This window comes from Micromys minutus, assembly GCF_963924665.1.
Source record: "Micromys minutus genome assembly, chromosome: 17".
Classification (NCBI taxonomy): domain Eukaryota; kingdom Metazoa; phylum Chordata; class Mammalia; order Rodentia; family Muridae; genus Micromys; species Micromys minutus.
Window position 1 is genome coordinate 50,792,138 of NC_137952.1, and position 23,039 is coordinate 50,815,176.

The 23,039-nt window shown below is 46.0% G+C and overlaps 1 protein-coding gene across 3 annotated transcripts in view; it reads left to right on the plus strand.

The window, feature by feature from the left end:
• Positions 1-23,039, plus strand: part of RIN2 (Ras and Rab interactor 2) — a gene marked incomplete at its 5' end in the record, with an annotated part of 98,142 nt that overhangs the window by 46,989 nt on the left and 28,114 nt on the right. For all 3 annotated transcript variants that reach the window (XM_080930993.1, XM_080930991.1, XM_080930992.1), the window contains 4 exons: positions 9,878-10,070; positions 13,950-14,061; positions 16,234-16,306; positions 21,896-21,987. In XM_080930993.1, coding sequence (XP_080787119.1) covers positions 9,878-10,070; positions 13,950-14,061; positions 16,234-16,306; positions 21,896-21,987 — 470 coding nt within the window. The remainder of the gene's footprint in view (positions 1-9,877; positions 10,071-13,949; positions 14,062-16,233; positions 16,307-21,895; positions 21,988-23,039) is intronic.

Below are 23,039 nucleotides of genomic sequence, written 5' to 3' on the forward strand. Positions count from 1 at the left end.
CAGTGTCTACGGTTGAACACAGGGGCCCCAGAATGAAGCTCAAACCAAATATGCATGAGCATCTCCTCTTGTCAGGAGCGAGGACTATCTACATACTACCTCCCACTCAAGCCTCTGGTCATGCCTGCTCTGGGCTGAGCCTGAACACAGCTCATGTGAGATCATCATGTGAAGGGATAATGCTTTGGAGATGTACAGACAACAGGAAGGAGATTCCAGACACGGGTAACCTGTAGCTGAAGGAGATTGGGGGTGGGGGGAGGCTAGGAGTTGAGCTCAGTTTTGACAGGTTAGACGAAGCCAAATGGAGCAATGAACATCAAAAATAGCTTAGCCCTGTTGGGAGTGTGCTTAGCATGTGTGAGGCCCAGGGTTCCATCCCCACCACTAGACAAATTAATAAAGCAGGAGCAGTTTAAATTCAGCAAGGTGGGGTGAATATGACAATGAGTAGCCCTTGCAAGCTGGTTTTCTCTGTGAATCCAAGAGAAAGGTGTATAAATATTAATACAGCCAAAAGATTCTCCTTTTGTTTTTTTTAAGATTTTTATTTATTATATGTGAGTACACTGTTGCTCTTGTAAGACCCAAATTGAGTCTTATCTATTTGAGGCTCCCATGAATGAGACGAGAGATCAGGAATCGATGCAAAAAGCAAGAGGTTTATTTGTCCAGTGCACTGGAGTGATCTACATCCAGAGGAGGAGTGACCCTGAAAGGTTGTTACAAGCAGTTTTGATACTTTTTAGGGGTGCTGGTTACATCAGCAAGGTTATCATTTAAATTCATTGCGTAAGCATATTGACCTTTAAACCGATTGGTTAATGAGCATATACATCCGGATCCTAACTGGAACTCTCTAGAGGGTCAGATGGCTGTCAGTCAGCACATCTTACAATTCTCCTGAGAATTATTTACTCGAGAAAGTCCCTTAGGCCAAGGCAGGAGTGGGGAGCACTGGGCCATTGCTTCCACGTGGGTGGGGGTAAAGAATTTCTCATTTCTTTCACTCTCTTCAGACACATCAGAGAGGGCATCAGATTCCAATACAGATGGTTGTGAGCCATCATGTGGTTGCTGGGAACTGAACTCAGGACCTCTGGATGAGCAGCCAGTGCTCTGAACCACTGAGCTATCTCTCCAGCCCAGAATCTCTTTTTCCAATCTAAGATTCTAATCCCAGATTTCAAGCATCTTTCCTGTTCCTTTTTCTCCTATATTTAGTATTAACTCATGGGTTCTTTAAGCTTATTTTGTATATTTTTACTTCCCTTTAAAAAGGTCAATGTCATATCTCTACTGTGATTGGGGAATACTTCGGGGGAAGGACACTGTGACACTGTAGTTTAAAGACCCGACTTGGTTTTCGTTTCTATCTATTCATTTCATTCCATAAAATAGAAAGTGTGGTTCATCCCAATGAGCAGAACAGATTTGTAAAAAATTGATAGGGAGGGACTAATAAAGCAGGAGTGAGGTGAACAAAATTGGATCAATCCTCTGTAAGATGGGCGGGATCTGGAGTCAGAATGACCAACACTCTGGCATCCATTTCCTTCAAACTACTTGTGTAGAGATGGAGGTGAAGGGAATGGCCTCCCGCCAGTGGGAAGCTGCCCCTTGCTGACTTGCTGTTTTGCACTAGTTGGGATTTCCCTAAAGGTCAAATAAGAGGCTTCATTTCACTTTGGTAACATTGGTCTTAGCTTTAGCTAAATGTTTTACCATGTATGTATGTGTGTGTGTGTGTGTGTGTGTGTGTGTGTGTGTGTGTGTGTAAAGGAAGGACATGACTGTTCCTAGGTGTGGTGAAGGAAATAGCTCAGTATAGGTAAAGGGAGCACATAGCTGGAGGCAGACATCTGGGAGAGCCCGAGTAAACAGAGCTCAGCCTCAGCTGGGCCTTCTCAGGAGAGATGGAGAGGAGGTGGGAGAGAGTAGCCACCAGCCTGTGTGCTTAATGCCCATGAGGCCAAAAGAGGCTGTCTAGTGCCCTGGAACCATATGAGTGCTGGGAAGTGTGCTTTACTGCAGACCCTGGCTGGGTGAACTTTAGCCTGAGTGACCTGAATCTCAGTCTCTTACAACACTGCATAGGAGTTCAGACCAAAACAGTATTATAAAAATGGCTTCCTGCATTTCCCATGTGACGCCATTAAAGTTAGTTCTACTCAGCAAAGCCAGGCTTCTACTACCTGTCCTAATTTCTCTGCCACATTTTAGGAAACCTGTTAGGTTTTATTTTTATTTGTTTGTATGTTTGTTGTTGAAACAGAGTCTTACTAAGTAGCCATGACTGGCCTGGAACTCCTCTATCTCTGCCTCCAGGTGTTAAAGGTGTGTGCCACCAAACCCAATTTATTGTCAGTCGCTGGGATGTTGGTTAAAATGTCTAAATGGAATATGACCAATCCTACAATCCCAGCACTGTTGAATGGCTGGACAGGATGGTTGCGTGTTTGAGGTCATCCTGGGCTACATAGCCAGACTCTACTTTGTTCCTAGTAGAGCTGTTCTGAGTTTGCATTTCATATCGGAACTGTAGCCTTTTGTGCTCAGTGATGAAACTGAAACGTAAGCCACGAGTTGGATTTCACTTGGTGTTTGTTTTGGCTTTCCTTCAGGATTAGCATCCTATTGGTTATACTTGGCCCTGCCCACCTGCCTGCATTCTAGAACTGCTCCAGGAAAACAAGAAGATATTTGTTTCCTTTAACATCTAGAACCAAAGGTTACTGTGCAGGTCCATGGCAGAGCTCTTCCCTGGCATGCAAAAAGGCCCTAGGTTCTATCCCCAACATTGAAACTTAAGTAAAAAACAGTTTAGACAACCCACTAGGAACCCTAGGTAATGGCCTTCAAGATTCAAGTACATCTAGGGGAGAACATTCAAGGGGCATTTTGCTGGAAATCCAGGGGAAGCCTCACAAAGCGAGAATTACTAAGATCCCACCACCAAGTTCTTCAAACCTCAGACCTCAGGCAGCCCATACCCAACATAGTCACTGGCCTGGAAAACATAGGCATTGAGCATCTCTTCCAAAAAGTGAGGGTTCCACACCTTTGTAAGACCCAAGGGAAGAAAAGAGGGATCTCTGGGACAGAGGTCAAGAATTGTGAAGCAGGAAATTAAAGCCAGACCATTCAGTAAGTTACGATAATTATGGATATCCCCAAGGTGTGTGAGCACGTTTGAATGCTTGAGCACACACACACACACACACACACACACGAGCGCGCGCCCGTGCGCGCGCGCGCGCGCGCACACACACACACACACACACACACATACCCGTCCCACTTACTCAGACCTTCCCAATGTCTCCAGATGACAATATTTCCATGGCTCATCAATAAGTTCCTAAGTAGAAGCAAAACAGAGACCTTGATCAAGCATAAAGATGTCTTTGCAAGTGAAGGTAGACCTTGAACATGGACCCTTGAATAGCAGATTCCAAGGCACATGTGTGAGCATTTGTGCTGAGTAGACACAGGCTCTCACACATTAGCGTGGGTCGAGCAAGGGGCCAGGTGGGTTTGATTAAATCCTTTGAGGCATTTTCAATCAAAACTTTTAAGTTTATTTTGTCCACGTGTAGGGGGTGGGGCTGTTCTGTGGCACACACGTGGAGGTCAACTGTTAGGAGTCTCACCTTCTGTCTTGCTGAGCTGGGGGCTCTCTTATTTTTGCTGCTGCACTGAATGCTCCAGGGTAGGTGGCCCTTGGCCTTTTGGGAGATGCTATGTTAGGAGAGTTTCCTATCTTGGACTCCCATTTCACTCTAGGGATTCTGGGATTACTCAAGTGCACTTATACCTGGGTTCCAGAGAATGGAACTCAGCTTTTAAGGCTTACGTGGACACTACCTTTCCTAGCTGAGCCATCTCCCTCGACTACGGTGTTTAAAAGACAAACACACAACAGACCTTTTATTCTTAAAATAAAAATGAGATGCATGCTATCTTAAACTGGGGGAAAAGGTGCCCAATTTTTAAAAAGTCCTAGTTCTCAACTCAATATAATGTCTTTCACACACAAAGAGAAGGTCTAGGTATTTTTTTGTCTTATTTGTTTTTATGAGCTTACTGTGATTTGTTCTGACAAAATTAGAATTTAGTTTAAAGATCTTAATTGTCTTTCTTTTCAATTGTGGGGTGGAACAACAAATCATTCCACAGAACAGAATGGGGGGGGTATGAGCCGAAGAGATAGGACGGTTTTATAGTAGAAACAAGAACAATGTTTAAAAATTGGTTTGGTTGTTTCCAAGAAACTCTCCGTGAAGGTGGGAAGAGGAAGAGAGTGGTTGAGAAATATAGGAAGGTCTCAGGGGGCTGTGAGGAATGGAGGCAGGGGTGGGGGCTGTGAGGAATGGAGGCAGGAGTATTACAAATTTGAGCTGGCCTGGCTACATAGTGAAAGCTGGTCTTTACAAAGGAGAAAGGGGCTGAGTGTGATGATGGCCTGCAACTTCAACCCCAGCCCTGGGGAGGCAGAGGCAGGCAGATCTCTACGAATTTGAGGCCAGCCTGGTCTGCATAGCAAATCACAGGACAGTCAGGGATTCATACAAAAGCACCAGCTCAGGAAAAACAAAATGATGGTCATGGAGGAGAAAGAGGAGAGCATATAATGGTTAACATGGGCTCCTTTAGGTAACCTTTCTACTCAATTAAGGCAGAGGGAATGTGGTTAAGTCAACCGAAACCTTCTTGTTTGGGAAACTGGCAGTTACCTCTCTGTTTATTCCTTCTGGGGTTTGTTTGTTTCTAGGATTCTCTGAAGGAAAGATAACAACTTGATTGACTTTGAGCAGCAGTGACTCCATTTTGACTTCAGGCTACCTGTTGAGGCCTGGGGCAAGAGTGTAGTCTATAACAATGGAGTCCTATACTTTTTATTGTGCAGTCCTTACACTCCAAGGCTGAAGACTGGACCATCCAGCGTACTGCACATCTGCTGAGACCCAATAGCCAGGTGGATATGGACTGTTCTTGATTGACAGTAAGAATCTGGCTTTTTGCCCTGCCATTTTTTTTTTTGTTATTAACATCTGAACTAGGATTCTTATATCTGGAAAAGTATGGACTGAATTTGCCCTGATAATACTTTTCTGACTGAATTAACTCACATCAATTCTAATTAACTAAACTAGTTAATTAATTAATATATCTATTTTGGGCAGAGCCAGGAGTCAAACCCAAGACCATACCCATCCTAAGTTATACACCCTAATCTCAATTTTTTGTATATTTTTATTTCACTGTCTCACATTTCATTGGTTAAAAAAAAGCCTAAACTATAAAAACAAAACAAACAAAAAAACACTTCAGATGTGTTTGAGTGGAGTGTGGGAGAGGGAACATTGTGCAGAAATATTCAAGAAGGTACCTGGATATGCGGTGGTCTCTAGAGTGGGTGCTACAGTATCTGACTTCCAGGCTCTGATCAGAAAGTGAAAGGGTGTCTCCTTGAATCTGCTGCACAGACACAGTTTCTCAGAGATGAGCCTAATCCTGCTGATTCTAATGAATCTAAAGTCCAGCGTCATCCTGGCTGTTTTGCTGAGACTTCTCTTTCTCACTGACGCCTCCACCTCCTTCAACTCTTAATTCTCAGAAATGAAGAAAGTGAAAAGGCCCCTCATCCCACACTCCTTAAATCAGGTGTGACCCAGGGCAACAGGTGCTTGAGAGCTCTGTTGGAACATGGCTGTCAAACTCAGAGCCGTGATGCTGGGCTCTTGTTTCCATGGCAACAGTGTAGCCTATGAGTTTTCCAGTGGGTATTTATTTCCTTTCCTCTGTCCTCTGCCCTATCCTGTTTCCCACTCTGTTGCTGACCCCCTCCTTCCCTCAAATAGTCCCTTTTGCTTTCATGTCATATGTTTGTATTGTTAAGTGTAGATGCTTCATATGAGAAAAAATATACAATATCTCATCTTCCGTTATTCTTTCCCGTCCCTCTTGCATTTAAGCCCTCTCTGTCCTGCTGGGTTCCTCCTCTTTTCCTAAAGGTCTTTTATCTACTGGACTTAGAATACATTCACAATCCTTGCTTGCTTCAGGCGAGCCTTAAGGCAGAGTCACCACCTGGAGTTGTTGGTACCATTTACAAATAAAACCATAACTCTCAGAAAGGGATCTGGTCCAGGTCTCACATGTCTGGACCAGCTAGCAGAGGGACATCAGGCTTCCATCCTTGAGGCTGGCCCTTGGCTCACCCCACTGTGGTGACCATGTCATTATTTTAAGTGCCTGGGTTGTCATCATGAGATGCCTTACTACCTTTCTGAGCTGTTCAGCCTTTGTCAGCATTCACGTGCAGACAGACACCTGCTGTCTTAGAAGTCACTGGTTTTTGTTTCTCTCAGATGGGTCTGTATCTGGTGGAGTTCCCTAGAAGCAGAGGGATTCTTGTGCAGATGGGTGTCTGGAGGGAGACAAAAAGGGAAGCAAGGCCAAACAAACAGACACACACACAAAGTCTAAATCTCACTTCAGAGATGTCCCATCTTGAGACTAGAAGGTCATCACTCCCTTTTCCAGCCACATCTGTACGTCATGAGTAATAATGATTGCTTCCCAGGGAGAGGATACAGCAGTTCTCCACGTGTGCGTTACGACCCCCTCCAGGGTTACAGATCAGATATCCTGCACATCAGATATTACGTTATGATTCATAACAGAAAACTACATTTATGAAGTAGCAATGAAATAGTTTTATGGTTGGGGGTTCACCACAACGTGAAGAACTGTATTAAAAGGTTGTAGCGCTAGAAAGGTTGAGAACCACTGGGCTAGAAACAACTTCGAAGGCATTTCCAGGAGACCGAGGAGGCTCTACACTGTTGATAGCCAACGTCCCTAGCAACCAGGGTGTGGGCTCCTGTCCTGTAAAGAGAACTCTGGGGAGGGTGAAAACATACACCTGACAGTCCATATTTCAGCCATCAGCTCTTTTCCGAAGATTATCCCTGATAAAAGCCACTTTGTCCTGTAATAATACACTATAAACCTCACGTGGCTGGCTGGATCAAGTCAATACCAAAGACTAATTGCAAGGTCTAATTTATGGTTTCTTCTTTATGAGGCTCCATGAATCTTACTCACCATCTTCCTGTCTGGGCCCTGGCTATTTAAGCTGAGGCCAATCATCAGAGCAAAGAGCATTAAACAAAACAAAACAAACAGAAAAAAAAAACTTTAAACAGGAAGGATCCGTGGGACCGTCTAAGAAGAAACAAGATGCCTTCTTACTTGCTTGACACATGTGGGAGGTACACCTTTGTGTTAGACGCTGTCAGATTTGGACTTGATAAAAAATGTGGTAAAGTGATGGTGGGAACTGTTGGGCTATGGCTTTGGGGTTGGTTTGAAGTGCTGAGGAGCCTGCTGAGGTCCTTGGACATTCAGGCAAGTGCTGCACTACCCCCGGCTCTGAAATATTTATTTTGAGCTTCCTTTATAAAGCATCCCTTTAGCGGCATGTCACCACTCCCCTCCTCCAGCCCTTTAACAAAAGCAAACCGCTAACTGATGAGAACCCACTGTGCACATTTCCTGATCAGCTCCCCCGCCAAGTGACACATCCAGCGAAGTCCTCAGATGCACAAGATCCATCTTCCGCAAAGCCTGGGAGGGAGAACTGCAGCAGCTCTGGCCCTCCAGGACCTACAGAATCAGAACTGGGGGGGGGGGGGTCTAAACCAGGAGGCGCGGCTTCACCAGGCCCCAGAGGATCCCACACTCAAAAGTGTGGTGAGGTATAGAGTTTAACCGGAACTCCCTGCATTCTCATACCTGCCGCACACTGTGTCACTGACTTGACTGAGGGGTAACATCACTATAAATTCTAAGTTTCTCTGATGGCCCTTGGAGATGGCCAGGGTAGAGAGACAGTGACCGCCATGGTTTTGACAGAAAGGACAGCTGGCGTCTCACTGGCTTGATCCCCTGGGTTCAAGTGCTGCTTCTGCCTTGGCTTCTTGTGTAGATGGTACTTTAGCTGTGGATCGAGAAGAAAAAAAATGAAACATGAGGCTTTATAGATCTGTATAAAAACCAAGATGCTGGTGGGGGGGGGGATGGTCTCTGGTCTCCATGACAGCGACAGTTTGGCTGTTTCTGAGGACTGGCATCGCCCACATGAACAGTCGGCTGTCTCCTCTCTGTAACCCTCCGTCCTTCCCAGTCATGAGGCTTTATCCAGACACACCCTGGGTGTGAGTTTGATGACTGAATATATCCTACACTGAGCATGCGCCTTTGGCCACAAGGATCAAGCCTGACGTCCCCCGCTGTCTGTTCGGAAAATGTGCTGGGGACCGCTGACAGTGCTAGGAGATGAAGAGGCCCCAGAGCTCAGCAACCTTGGACTAGAATTTCAGGACTCTTCTGAGCATACACATGCCCTTGATCAAGATCTGGCCTCCGATCCTTTCCGTCCGTGTGCTCTGTTTTGTTTGGTTTTTGAAACAGGATCTCACCGGTAGCCTCAGCTGGCCTGGAACTCACTATGTAAATTAAGCTGACCTCCAGCTCAAATCCATCCAAACTTCTGGGGTTAAAGGCCTGTGCTCCACACCTGGCTACCTTGGATTTCTTGATGCTTCTTGCTGCATTTCCAAGTGCTAGAATTACCGGTAGCACACACGCGTTCCTAGACCAGCACCCTCTTTAAAACCAGCATCGCAGTACATAGTTATCATGTGCTTGCAGTGTCTGGCAGCTCCATACATCCTCAGGCCTTGGTTTGCTCATTCCCCACCTGAAATTAAGTGTTGGCATCGAAGGAGGTTTGTTTGTTGACATGACTCACAGACCACAAAACCTCCTCATTGGGAGGGCATGAGTTGTTCCAGAGCTTCTAGTGGCTTCATGACACTGTATGGTTGTTGCCATTACCACGTACCACGTTTCCTACAAGACCCCTGGTGCCTGCCTGTTCGTAGTGGGTGCTCATCTCCCTGTCCTTTATTCTTAGCCAACCACTAACCTACTTTCTCTCCCATTGTGTAATAGAGTTGGGCAATTCTGTGACCTTAGCGCAGCGCCCCGTTGCCCCACCACAGGTGACGGACGCACACACCTGGCTTTAACCATTTAGCGCGATGTTCTCCAGGTGCATCGGGTGGCAGCATTCCACTTTGGAGCTGAGGAATACGGCTCATCTTTTTTTATCGTTAGTCGAATATTGGGTTGCATTTCTGGTTTTTTATGGTTTTTTTTAATTTGTTTATTCATGGGGTTTTGATTGCTTGTTTGTTGTTGTTGAGGCAAGGTCTTACTATGCACCCCTGACTGACCTTGAATTCACAGCCTTAGCTCTACTGACTGCTGAGAGTAAAGGCATGTGCCATCTCTCCGCATCCAACTATAAGAAGCTTTTAGGACATATATTTGTTGGCTTTTATGAATAATGTCACTGTGATTTTATGAACATTGAAGCACCACTGAATTATATTTTTATTATTCATAATGTTGGGGATAAAGAATGTATAAGCTTGTAAGAAGACATGAAAACCAGTCATTTAGACACAGAGCGAATGTCCCCAAGTGTGTTTTGTTTGTGACAAGTGCTTCTAAGCACTGAGACCTCAGGCATCAGTAAGCCTGAAATTTAGCAGTTTGAAGGCCTGTCCTCCAAATAATGAACACTTTAACCCAAAGGCAAACGGACCTAAGCCAAACAGTGTGTATGGTGCTTACGAACCCTTTGAGAATACTAGTAGAATAAAATGAAAACCATGTCTCCACACCTTTGGATTGAAGGGTGGTGACCCCAGGGTGTCCATTTGCTGTGACAGACTTACCCGGCCAGGAAGTTCCAGGGGACAGCCTCTGTCATTGAGCCCTGTTCTTTTCTTCGTTCTAGCATGGTGAGACACAAGGATGGTGGCTGTTCTGAAGACAAGGATGGGAAGACATGTCCCCGAGACTCTGGCTATGACAGCCTCTCCAACAGGCTCAGCATTCTGGACAGGCTCCTGCACACCCATCCCATATGGCTGCAGCTCGGTCTGAGTGAGGAGGAGGCAGCAGAGGTCCTGCAGGCCCAGCCTCCAGGGGTAAGAGCCAAGACTCAGAAGCTGAGGCAGGCATGCTGCTGCCTGACCGAAAAACACTTAAGAGATAGTGCGGAAAGTTCTTTCTGGCTTCTGGGTCATGTGGCTTCCAGTGTAGGCGTCAGGTACAATGCAGGAAAATTCTGGGGTCCGTAAGGCAGTTTCTAGAAGACCTTTCCAGGCCCATGTCCCTGTCTTCATCTTCTCCATGATGGGACCATATGGCTCATCCGGGTGCCAGGGCATCAAAGGAAAGAGGAGCCCCTGGCCAGGCCCGACCCTCTGAGCCTGGATCTGGATCCCTGGTTGCCTTTGATGGTCTTCTGGGTCAAAAGTCCCTGTGTGGCCCAGCCATTCATCTGGGGATAAAACCTTAGAAAGGTCTGTGACCAGAGGCTTGTCTTCTCGGGCTATCAGTATTTTCCTTACCTTTTCAGTAGCTTTCCATGGAAAATGAAATCTGATTCTGTTTCAGCAGCTACTACCTATCTGGGACCATTGCGTCATCTTTAGTCAGGCTACTCCCTCTAACTGGACATGGCAGCCCATATCTGTAATCCTGGCACTTGGGAGGCTGAGGCAGAAAGATCTGGGTTCAAGACCAGCCTGGGCAATGTAGAAAAACTGTGTGTATTATACACACACACACAAATATATATTATACACACATACACGTACACACATATATGGCACTGGGGAATATCTCAGTAGATAAGCCGCTGGTCATACAAAGTATGAGGACTAGAGTTTTGATCCACCAGCCCACCTATGAGCTCTGGATTCAGTTGAGCCATCTCAGTAAATGTAGCATTGAGTAACTGACAAAGATACTTAATGCCCATTTTGGGTCTAAACAAATAAATAAATATTTCACTTCATGGCTCCATAAAAATTTCTTAAAAACAAACAGAACATCTTTTCAGTGACTGGCATATTCTGTGTTGTTCACTATGGTAAGGTGTCACCTTCGTTGTAGCTGTCTAAGTTCTAACACACTACAGTGAATGAAATTACTCTCGGTTATGCAGTTTCTCTGACCAGGCTTTCAGGACACAGGATGGCTCAGGACTAAAGACTCTTTCCATCACTCTGTGCAATGTCCACTTTCAAGCAGAAGACAAAGACGGCAACTCACGAACTAAAGCATATGACAGATACAAAGTAAGGAAGCCACACACGAATGTGTAGAGAGAATTCTATCCATAGTTAGCTGAGGGGTTACAGCATAGCAGCTGCCAGGGCCTACCTCTGTTGCTCTCTGCCTGTCTGCTTCCTCCTTTCTTCCTGAAAATAGAAACAGACAGGACTAAGAATTCCTTTAGAACGCTCAGGGCTACGAGGGGCGATATTTGATTGCCTTTGGACAGAATCCCTTAAGCCTCTAGGTTTGGTCTGTATGGCCAGAAACTTCTTCCCAGGAGCCTCTACTTTCTACCAGATTAATTATGAGCTTGTGCATTTCTGCCAAAAGTTCTGAAGCAGGACATTACCAGGCAGTAGCTCCCCACCCCGCCCTGCTCCCCTCCTGGGGTGGGGCATAGCCATCCCTGCTGAGGCTTGTATGAGGAACAAGCAAGCAGAATAGTCTCTCTCTCCACCTACCTGTGCTCTTGACAGAGCCTTCCTGACAAGATGGGGCAGGCTGAGGACAGGCACCATGTGGACCAGAAGTGATAATGGGGATGAAGGAAAAGCAGGTGGCTAGAAGCCCGGTTCTGGTACCATAAACGTACTGAGGAGGAGGATGTAGCACCCTTGATTAAGCAAGAGACAGAGGTCTATGGACAACTCTGTAAGTAGCCAGACTAGATCTTTGTCTAGTCATACAGTTTCTGTCATATCTACTTGGTGCAGGCTTTTGTCAGGCAAAAGCAGCTACAGATAACGTGTGAAGGGAATATTGCCTCCACTTCAATACAGATTTACTCACAGAAACAGGCTCAGTGTGGTTGCGTTCTGTAAGCCTGACTTTGTCAGTCCCTGTGTTTTAGGAATTGAAGGTTGGAGGGTATGCACCTGATCCCCTGATCCCTAATTGGTTCCCAATTAATTGATGAATTAATTAAGATAGGGTAGCCTTGGCTGTCCTGGAGCCCAGTCTGCAGAAGGGAGTTGTACTTCATCTCTACCAACAGCTACCTCTCAGAGCTTGGGCCCCTTATCCCAAACACATTCACCCAGGAAGGTATTTGTGGAGCATCTGCCTCAGTTTTAATCTGTCCCAGAGCCCAAGTGCTCAGATATGTGAACCAGATGAATTCCGTGGATGCTCCATTGTTGCTAGCGGGAGGGGTAGACTCGATGGATTTTCTGGTTATACTTTCCTCCCCCTAAGCATCATGGGTAGTCTAAACATAAAAAAAAAAGGCAAAGATCATGGAGGTGGGGCGTGAAATACTATAGGAAGATAGAGAAGCTGAGAGGAAAGAGAGAATCAGAGAACAGGAACAAGACAGTGTAGGATCTTTATAGAAGGGCCATTCGATATAGACAGGGACCAGGACTTAGCCAAGGCCACCACACTACACACTTCACTTAACTTGTGGAGCTGGGAGGACTCTACCTGTACAGCGGGACGTGGCTGGCCCGCCTCTGTGCTGATAGGCCCAGTGGTCTTGATGTCATTACGGGAAATCGTTTGGGTCTAAAACATGGAGGTGCAGACAGTGTTCGGACCAGAGCAAGCAGCCCCAGTGTCGGCTGGGGTAAACGTCAGAGAACACCCCCCCCAAATGCAGCAGCAATTTTTTTCCTTCTGAAGGTTTTTGCCATTGTCTGACTTGATGTACCATCTCAGTTTTCAAAAGAATCTAGAAGTTCATATTCAAAAACTAAAGCTGTAAAATAACTGCTTTTTCACTCTTAACGAATTCAAGTTAGGGCTGTGCCCAGAGGAACCAGCTGAAGTAGAGAATATGGACCCTAAGGCAGACCTTTGTCAAGGCTCTTCAGGAAAAGATGAGTGTAAAATGCAGTAGACACCCCTGCAGAGCGCCCTTCGTGTGGTTTTCTCCGTGTGGTCACCCTGACAGTGATGACGCTGTCCAACTTCATTTCAATCCAATCTTCACTTTACAGTTAGAAGATAGAAGAACAAGATACAGATTGATTGCAGTTGTTTAGAATGGTGGTAGCAGTTCCTTCTTGCACTGTGGCATTCCAAATGCTGAACTGTTAATTATTTATTGCTATATATTGCAAAGAGTAAGGGCCTTGAAGTTTTTAATCTTTACATATGGGTATAACATGTATACATTTCATTAAAGTTACTCATATATGACTTGGAAAAAAAATTGCCATGAGCCCAAATAGCCAGTGAGCTCAGTTTACCATCTACAGTTTGACCATGAGAACTTGGTTTAGAATTTGGCTCACCTACTAAGACACCTATTTGAGACAGAGGTTAAGGCAGAAGACCTACACCAGTATAACAATCAACAGGATGCCAGTGTCTTTGCAGACAAGGGATGGGTAAGGTTCAGAGGGAACGCAGGGTTCTTCTAAGCCCCTTTGGGTAAATTCTTTTCATTTAGTGTGCATTGATGTTTTGCCTGCACGTATGTTTGTGTGAAGGTATCCACTCCTCTGAAACTGGAGTTACAGGCAGTTATGAGTTGCCTTGCGGACACTGGGAATTGAACCCCAGGTCTTCTGGAAGAGCAGCTGGTGTTCTTGACCACTGAGCCTTCTCTCCAGCCCCTAAGCTCCTTTTGAAAGTGAAGAGTCCACAGTAAACTCTGAGCTTTCTCTGTAGAGGGTCCTGCACCAAGCTTTATAGTCCTACTGGGAAGGGTGTTTTTTGCATGGGGCATCATATATAAGAAAAATTATGTACCCAGGTTTCAATCTCCTTAACATGGATTTTTTTTCCCCTTCTCCTAGATCTTTTTGGTTCGTAAATCCTCCAAAATGCAGAAGAAAGTCCTCTCCCTTCGCCTGCCCTGTGAATTTGGAGCTCCTCTCAAAGAGTTTGCTATAAAGGAAAGCACATACAGTAAGTACGGGATAGTGAGGGTAGGGCTGATGAGGAGCCTGGCCTTCGGTGCAGACAAATGTCTGTTTTTGGCATTCAGCTTTGGCTTTCCCATCCCTACAGTGAGGCCATGTTAACCTCTGAGCAATCCACAAGCCAGTTAAACACGCCATGCCTATAGTGTGCACCCTGTTGGGTACAGTGTAGATTTGGTGTCCAGGTTTACTGATGACTAAACCATGGGGAACCTGCAGCAACAGAGCCCTTTTACAGAGTCTGATGTCAAAACATGTGTCTGCACATCTTCATGACTAAAAGAGCCTGGAGCACATGGGCTCCCTCCACATAGTCGCTGTTCAGTCTTCTATGGAAGGCAGTTAATCAAGATGAATCCAGCCCCGTGGGCAGATGACTAGCTGAAGATTTGCAGGGAGTTGGTGCTCCATGCTGTTTGGTTTCCTTTCTGTTGTCTGCTCTCTGGTCATTGAAAATGTGGAGTGTCAGGAGGCCAAGTTTTAAATAAAAGAAGGAACACACAGTTCTGAGGTACTGCCAGTCTCCAAGAAAGGGTCAGGAAATGGATCTGCACAACAGAGTGGGAAGATCTGAAAATTCTAGGTTAGCGAGCTGAGGGTTGAAGGCCAGCAGAGTCGGGGAGCCTGGAGGATGTAGCTTGACTTGGTCCCTGGGGCTGATTGACGGTCAGGGATGAGGTCACCTCACTCTCCTGTCCAGTCCCCTTAAGCCAATGGTTTTACATAGAACCCATGACATTTCTGGAGCCAGAAGGCCCTGCTTGCATACGTGATCTGCTTCTGGTTCAAGTGTAAACCCAGAACTCACACAGTCAAGGGTGGCTGGGAAACAGGACCACCAGGCGGGCTGAGTCTAGGGAACAGCTAAATACAGTGGGAGATAATCTGACCTCACGTTTTAGATCAAGGCCATTTTTAAAGACGGGGGATGTTTAGTAAGTCAATAAATAATGAATTTATGTTGTTGATTCTGTCATTCTGAGTTGGCTTTTGAAAGGTTGCTGGCTAAACCAGCAACAAGTTCTCCTGGCTTTTAAATTCCTCACTATTTCCAAAGTCCCCCATGACGAGGAAACCACTTCCTTTCTTCTGAAGCACACTCACTGTCAGGGAACCTTGCGCCCCACCCCCACCCCGTTTATTGAATTTCCTGCAGCCAGAAGTTTTGGGTTTATTTTCCCCATCAGATCCTAAGGCTTCAGCCATCCTCCTCTAGTCCTCCCCAAGGGATTTCCGAGTGACTGGAAGAGCTAGTTTGTACAATGCATTATCCATATGACTTACTGCAGGCCTGAGTCCCGAGATAGTGCTGTCTACCCAGCAAGCCAGTCTTCTCTACAAATTGGGGTGAGGGAGGGACTTACTACAGTAACGGATATTACAGCATTATTTCTGGATGATGTAATGAACGCCAGTGTATATTCGCATATAGTTCTTTCACGTCCGATATTTAAGTAAGAAACAAATTTATTCTGCTCTCATCGTGGTAAGGAACTGTTCTCGTCTATTTCATAGATGAGATGGAGGTGATTGGCCGAGGCATGGGGATTAGAAAACAAGCCACCCCTGCCCTGCCATTTGGGAGCCATACATGTGGCATCAGCATCTCCAGAAAGCATCTTTTATTTGGGAACGTGTGTGATTAGGCCAGGTGAGGAGACTGGACTTTAGAATGCATCTCAGAACTGATTTCTAGAGACTGACCTCCAGGTTCGCGTCCCTCTTCCTTGTGCCTACATGAGAGGGCTCCTGACTTGGCAAATGGCTCTCAAGGCCCACGGTCTAAGAAGAAATACTGAGGTGGCGGGAACCTTTGACCTACTACTGCTGAGTGTTAGTGACTTTTCAAGGCACCCAGACGAGAGCTTGCCCCGCTCAACTCTGTGCTCTGAACTTCAAAACAAACAGAAAGGTTGTTGTGCAAGGGAGTGTTTACCATGCATGGAGCGTGTGCTGAGAGTGAGTCAGGAGACCGCCCTCGGTCTCCTAGCTGTTTAAAGCTGGGTCTGGCTCTCAGACAACCCCCTCACAGCTGGTTTGCATCAGCTGCACAGTAGTCTGAGAAGGTGGAGACAGGCCTACATAGGCTGTGGTAGATGCCCTTCCTTCCCAGACACCGGAAGATTCAGCCACCTTCTGGAATCTTTTTTTTTTCCAGCCTTTTCCCTGGAAGGCTCAGGAATCAGCTTTGCAGATTTATTCCGGCTCATTGCTTTCTACTGCATCAGCAGGTAAGGATTCTGAACATCTCATGACTTTAAGGACCTGCTTGTCGTGTGATAATATCTGGACGTTTGTCTGGAGAAGGCTGGTCACCTATGAGATGTCAGGGAAGGATTTGCCGCTTAAGGTGTTCATCCCGTTCCAGTTTTATACTCAGGATGGAAACAGCTGTCTGGTCCTCCACATTCAATTCTCACAAAGATGGTTGTCTTCAAGCTGGTCCCATCAGCTTCTGATGGCTAGACCCACTCACCAGGAAGCACACCTACACTTACACACGTACTGATATATACTCACCTGTATAAACACTGTATCCATAAGAACAGTGGGGGTGGAGAGAGAGAGAGAGAGAGAGAGAGAGAGAGAGAGAGAGAGAGAGAGAGAGAGAGAACCAGTACATAAGCCTAAGCCTGTAACATATCAAGGTCCCTGATAGTGTTTTTGAAAACACTAGCAGACTGAGCCCATTCTCAAATATGGGTTCTTTAAACCATCCCATAAATCCTGTACAGTTCTTCTTCCTTTGGGTGTTCACTCCCTCTCCAGGGATGAAAGGATGTGAGTTGTAAGTTTCTATTGTTACTGTTTTCTTTACACAAATAACAGCTTTTCAAAGTCAGGGTACTTGTGCCTGAGGTTGTAGCTGAGCAGTAAAGCATTTGCTTACAAAGCAGGAAGCACTGGGTTTGATCCCTAACTATGCCAAAGAACAAGACAAACAAACAAAAAAAACCAGCCAGATGAAGCAAGTGTTCTCGAAATGATTAAGCAAAGAAACTCTTGCTGCCTGCAGAAGTGGGCCTTGCCTTCTCCCCTCCCTCCCTCCCTCCCTCTCTTCCTCCCTCCCTCCTTCCCTCCCTCCCTTCTTTCTTTCCTTCCCTCCTTCCTTTTGAGTTTTTATCTTACCTTATGCATGTGAGTGCTTGTCCGAATGCACGTCTGAGCACCACATTCACACCTGGTGCCCACAGAGGTCAGAAGAGGGCATCGGATCTCCTGGGACTAGAGTTATGAACAGTCATGAGCCAGGTGCTAGGAACAGAACCCAGGTCCTCTGCAAAAGCAGTAAGTGTGCTCTTAATGGTTGAGCCAGTTCTGCATCCCGGTCCTTGCTTATTTTAACCTAGGCAGAGCCCAGCCTGGCCTCCTCAGCTCTTCTGTTTGCAGTGACTACAGGGAAACTCCTTTTCAGAGCTCACAACTCAGGGCTGTCAGAGACTGGATGGGCATTTTGGCCTGGCATTTTAACTTAAGGATTAGATTGTTTGGCATCTATTATCCTGTTGATAGCTCTGCCTAGCATAACAACTAAGCTCTCATGTTAGCTGAAGCTGTCCGGTGAATGGCCTGAGGAAGAAGGGGCATCTTCGGAGGAGACCCTACCCCTGCTCACTAGCAAGAAGAAAATGAGGACAGCTCCCAGGATAACAGTGCCTGTTTGGTGGGGATGCCCCAGGGTAGGGTCACAGTCCCTGGAGCCTGTGTGCTTCACTTCTAAACATCTGAAGTACAACTGCTCATGACACGACTTTTTCAACTCAAAGAGTGAAGGCATCGCCTAGCAGAATACTCTGTCACTTCTCTTTCCTGGGCACTTTAAAATCTGGCTAAATAGATTCGCATTTAGTGCACACACACAGCAGCCCAAATGCAGGGCGAAGTGTGTGGCAGTTGCAGTGTTGGGTATCACACAGACCAGAAAGTGGAGCTGCTTTACGCAAACACAAAGCTTTGGGGGCAAAGTTTAGAACAGAGTGTGATTTTTTTTAATGCAGTTATATCTGGATCATTCAGGATTATATTAGAATTATGCAAAAAAAAAAAAAAAAACAAACAAAACCCTTAAACAGTTGTGAGTTACTATCCCAAACAATGAAACTCTCTAGCTTCCTTAAATGCTGCATAACTAAAACCCGTAGCCCTCCATGATATGATTACAATTCCTGTCTCTAAAAGGTTTAAAAGAAACATGTTGCCCAAAGACATAGCCCCAGCAGCAGGTCTTCCCTCAACCACCCTCATCCCAGGAGACCACACCCCATCCTGTCTAAAGCCACACAGGTTTGAGAGGATGTTGGTACTGACATGTCAGCCAGAGGTGAGGCTGGCAGTCAGCTCTCCTCCCAGCGTGGCCTTCTGTTAATTGTGCTATTGTTGGGGAAAAAGCCTTACACCCACAAATGCTTGGCAGCCACAAAGAGAAGATCCCATCTCTGTCTTCCACACCCAGAAGCAGGCCAGAGTACCTGCTGGAGTAGCCAGGCAGGCTGGTGATTGAAAGCCATAAAGCAAATGAAGGCTTTTGGCAAGTTACTAAGCATAGCACACACTTGAGGCGCTTACAGAAGATCCCAGCGTCACCATTTGCAAGGAAAGGGGCCTGAAAGTCATTTTCCTTTAGCTTTCATTGTTCCTCTAATGCTCCTTACTGACACGCTTGGCTATCTGTGGTTGAGAGGATCCAGTCTTACCAAAGTATTTTGGGAGTTTCCTACCTGGTTGCTTGTAGAGAATTTCTCATAAAGCCTGTGGTGGGTTTCTGCGCAGAAGGTGCCCAGTGTGCACAGACAAAAGAATCCACAAGTCGTGGCCACCCAGCTCACAGTGTTGGGTCAGCTCAGTGGAAGGCACAGTCAGGAGAAGTAGTGACTGTCATGGATCAGCAGCTGGGGCACTGAGGACAAGGTACAGAGAAACAACCGCCTTTCGATTGTGCCTCAGAATCCACCGGGACTGGGTAACAGGCAGTCTCAAAGGGTCTGGGCCGTGCCACATTCTGCATGTCCAGCCAGCCCTCAGGTGATGCTGATATTGCTGCTGGGCTCGGACCATACTTTTAATATTGACATAGTAACTGGAGTCTTGTATATCTGTGTCAGCTACAGCAGGCACATTATCCCTTGCCCTCCTGGCAGCCTTGTGACTTGGAACTGTGGGAGTGAGGTGCTTGCTTACCGTCATATAATCAAAACCCAGCAGCTATGAGGGCTGTAGAAATTACTGGGGTGGGGCGCTGGCAGGTCTTCTAGAGGACTGGTATTTGATTCTTGGCTCACAGCTGTCACCCCAGTCCCAGGGGATCTGTCATACCTTTCTGGCCTCCAAGGGCACCAGGCATACATTTGGCATGCAGGCAAAAAACTCATACCTATAAAGAAAAGAAGCAAATCTAAAAAAGAAACAAAACTTGCAGAAATAGAATACAGCTATAATCCCAGAACTCAAGAAGCTAAAGCAGGAAGATTGAGAGTTCAAGGCCAGCCTGGGGTATATCGATGACCCTGCCTTGAGAAACTACACACACACACACAGAATTTGAATCTTCTTGATGCCAAAGCCCACCTTCCTTACTAAATTCTGCCAACTACAAATGCCTGAGTTTCAACACACCTGGTTCCAGTTTTTGTTTCCACACTTGTATGTGTGCTTCGTGATCCTGATAATCACTGAACGAGACCTAACATAGCTTCTTCCCATCATGGTCGCTCAGCCCATGGGTGTTCAAATGCTTGGTGCATCGCAGCAGTAGCTGCTGGGTAATATTATCCTTTTCTTTAAAAGCAAAACATGCAGAGCAAGGATAAAATGAATCTAGATAGAGCATGTACTGAAACTCTTGGGAGAACGTTCTGTATGTAAGATGTTGGCATTATTTTGTGCAAACTTTATGTGCATACTTTAGCATTGGGGCTCCTTTGCTTTTTAAATGAGGTGGAGATAAGAAAGAAGTATGTGTGTGTATGTGTGTGTATGTGTGTGTATGTGTGTGTGTGTGTGTGTGTGTGTGTGTGTTTGTGTGTGTGTGGTATCATGTGTGTGTGTGTGTGTGTGTGTGTGTGTGTTAGGATGCTGGGTACTCCAGTGTAAGGTGGCTCTTGTACAACATCTAATTGTCTAAATAAGTCAAAACCTACAACTGTCTATTAACAAATGCCAGGTATAGCTTCCTGTCATTAAGAAAACCCAAGCCAGTCAGATGATGTTTAGACTCCAGGTAGCATGCTGAGCTAGGTAAGAGCTTAAAATAGACATAGGTTGGTCCTGTTACATGTTCCTTTTCTCTGCATTGCATAAAGTAGAGTCAAATGGACTAAGTGAGGTTTTTCAAGCATGTGTGTGTGATATACTTTCATGTGACAGCCTTCTCGTTCTCATTACTGTCCACCTGAGATTAAAGTCCGCATCGCTGCCACTGTCAGGATGCTGAAGAAGCCATTCATGATCTCGGGTCAGGTGTACAGGCCTCAGGGAAGCAGGAGTTGACCAGAGCTGGACACCCTCAGGAGCAGCCTCCTGACATGGTAGGGGAGTGTGGTAGCGTCTGGGTGACACTGTCGGGTGACAGAACACCCATGCTTTGTTATTTTCATGGGCTCTGCAGCTTTGCCATTGACTGTCAGCAGCTTAAAGGGTTCCAAGGTTTCCCAGTCGCTCAGATTTGATCTTTCCTTCCACAGCATTGCCTCTTCTTATTGTAAACACAGTGACTAGTGTATGGATTCTTCAACAGAAACTTTCAAGTATTTTTTTTTTTAATGACAAAATAAGAGGCAGAAGCTTCCATCTCTGTCCCTCACTAAATCCAGGCCTAACACAGTGACCTACTTGCTGCTTTTCTCCTTGCGCCAGACCCTCCCCATCCCAGCCCTGATCACCTACTGATTTACTCACTGGATACGTGTCTCTCTCTCTCTCTCTCTCTCTCTCTCTCTCTCTCTCTCTCTCTCTGTGTGTGTGTGTATAATGTGTGTTATGGTGTTATATATATTTTATATAATTTGAATAAATTGTTTAGGAATCTTGGCCTAGGCCCCAATTGCTTTCAAATACTCTTTCTTCTTTATCAGTTTAATTTCTGTTTTTAGTGGGTGGGGGTGCTGGTGCCAGGGTCTGCCTGTGGACGGCAGAGAACAACTCTTGGACTCAGTTCTCTCCATTTGCCTCTCCAAGGTTTTCTCAGATCACGATCAGGTGGCCACATTGGCACAGCAACCACCTTTATTCACCGGGACAGCTCACTGGCTGGCCCTCTTATATTTTTATTTTTGAGGTAGGCTGTTCTGGAATTTGCTGTGTGGCAAATTCTAGCTGGCCTGGAACTTCTGCTCCTCCTGCTTAAGCCTCCCCGTAACATACAGTGCTGCAAGTATGTCTTCTGACACCTGGCTTCAAAGAATCTGTTTCCTCTTTGCACATGCTTTCCCATGGTTTGTGACCCTTCCCATAAATTCTATACATAGCTTACTTGTTTATCCTGGTAGTGTTCATTGGCACGGTTCTCTATTCTGGCAGGGACTCGTGTTTTCTTCCTGATAGTGGACACTACACACCTAATGCTACCCAGCAGGTACAGATTCAGTTAAGCAGCCTGTGTCTCGGCCTGTCCACAGTGGGATAGTTCAGATGAGAGTCTCCAAAAAGAGAGAAGGTCGGGCTGGAGGTGGTGTGGTGTCAACTCGACATGCTTTCGACAGTTTAAGATGAAACAATTCCAGAGTGAAAAAAAAAATGAATGTAAGAGAGAGTCAGCAGCCATGTAATTACATTCTCTCTCTCTCTCTCTCTCTCTCTCTCTCTCTCTCTCTCACTTATAACAGGGATGTTCTGCCATTCACCCTGAAGCTGCCTCATGCCATTTCAACAGCCAAGACGGAATCTCAGCTTGAAGAACTAGCCCAGCTGGGACTAAGTAAGTGGTTGCCCATGCATAGGTCTGTCTGAAAATGAATCCCTGTGGAGTTGTTCGTGAACCCATCGCTACATCAAAAACACTTGTAAGAATCCCACTTCCATGAGGTCCCTGAGCCACACTTTCTGGGATTTATTACCCTAATGTCCACCCAACTCTCAAGTATTGGAGCTAAGTATGCCTAGGTAACCCCTAAATCTCCTCCCATCAAACGAGGAAGGTTCCTCAGAAGTAGAGAGCCCAGCATAAGCATGTATGACCTGCCAGAGTCTTCTCTTTCTGTGGCATCTTTCTAGGGAAAGGCAGTGCTAACGGAGGCCCAATGTAGAGCATCTCACATTCATTTGCATTGATTTTTATCCCCAATGGCAAACTGTGCCACTCTGGTCCTGTGAGGAGGGTAAGGATGAAGGCATCTTATGATACCCGTCTCTCTTCCCCTCGTAATCAGCTCCTACCCTGCTGTTGTGGGCCATGTCCCTCATCCTGCTGAAGGGCTTCACTATGGCAGCTGAGACTTACTTCTGAAGCCTCTGCCAGTCTCCCCCCCACCCCCCCCCACAACACACACATACACACACACCAGACCATGGCTGACAATGGACTGATACAGGCAGTCTGCCTGGTTTGACTTTATCCCAATTCTTTGGCAGAATCAGTATGGGTTTAACTTTAGTTAGAATATTTTCCTCTGGATGAGAAGGAAATTCTTTTAAGAATTTAGGAGTTTAGTTTTGGATAGGTTGACAATCAGAGTAGTGTTTGAATGATGTCTAGAACCTAAAACACAGACACATTCACACACACACACACACACACACTGCATTCCCATCACACCCCCTGTAGGGATGGGACCCTTGAATGCAGGTTTCTCTTTGTTGGGCTTAATGCTGAATGTGTAAAACCTCAAGTAGATTGGGTAATATCCCCCAGGCCCAGCTGCTGGCCCTACCTCGTAAAGGGGAACTTGGAGGCCAGATGGATTCCTTGGCTGGCAGCCGCCTCCTTGGAGGGCACTGGGAGAAGTTGATTGGAAAGGGTGGGCATTGGGC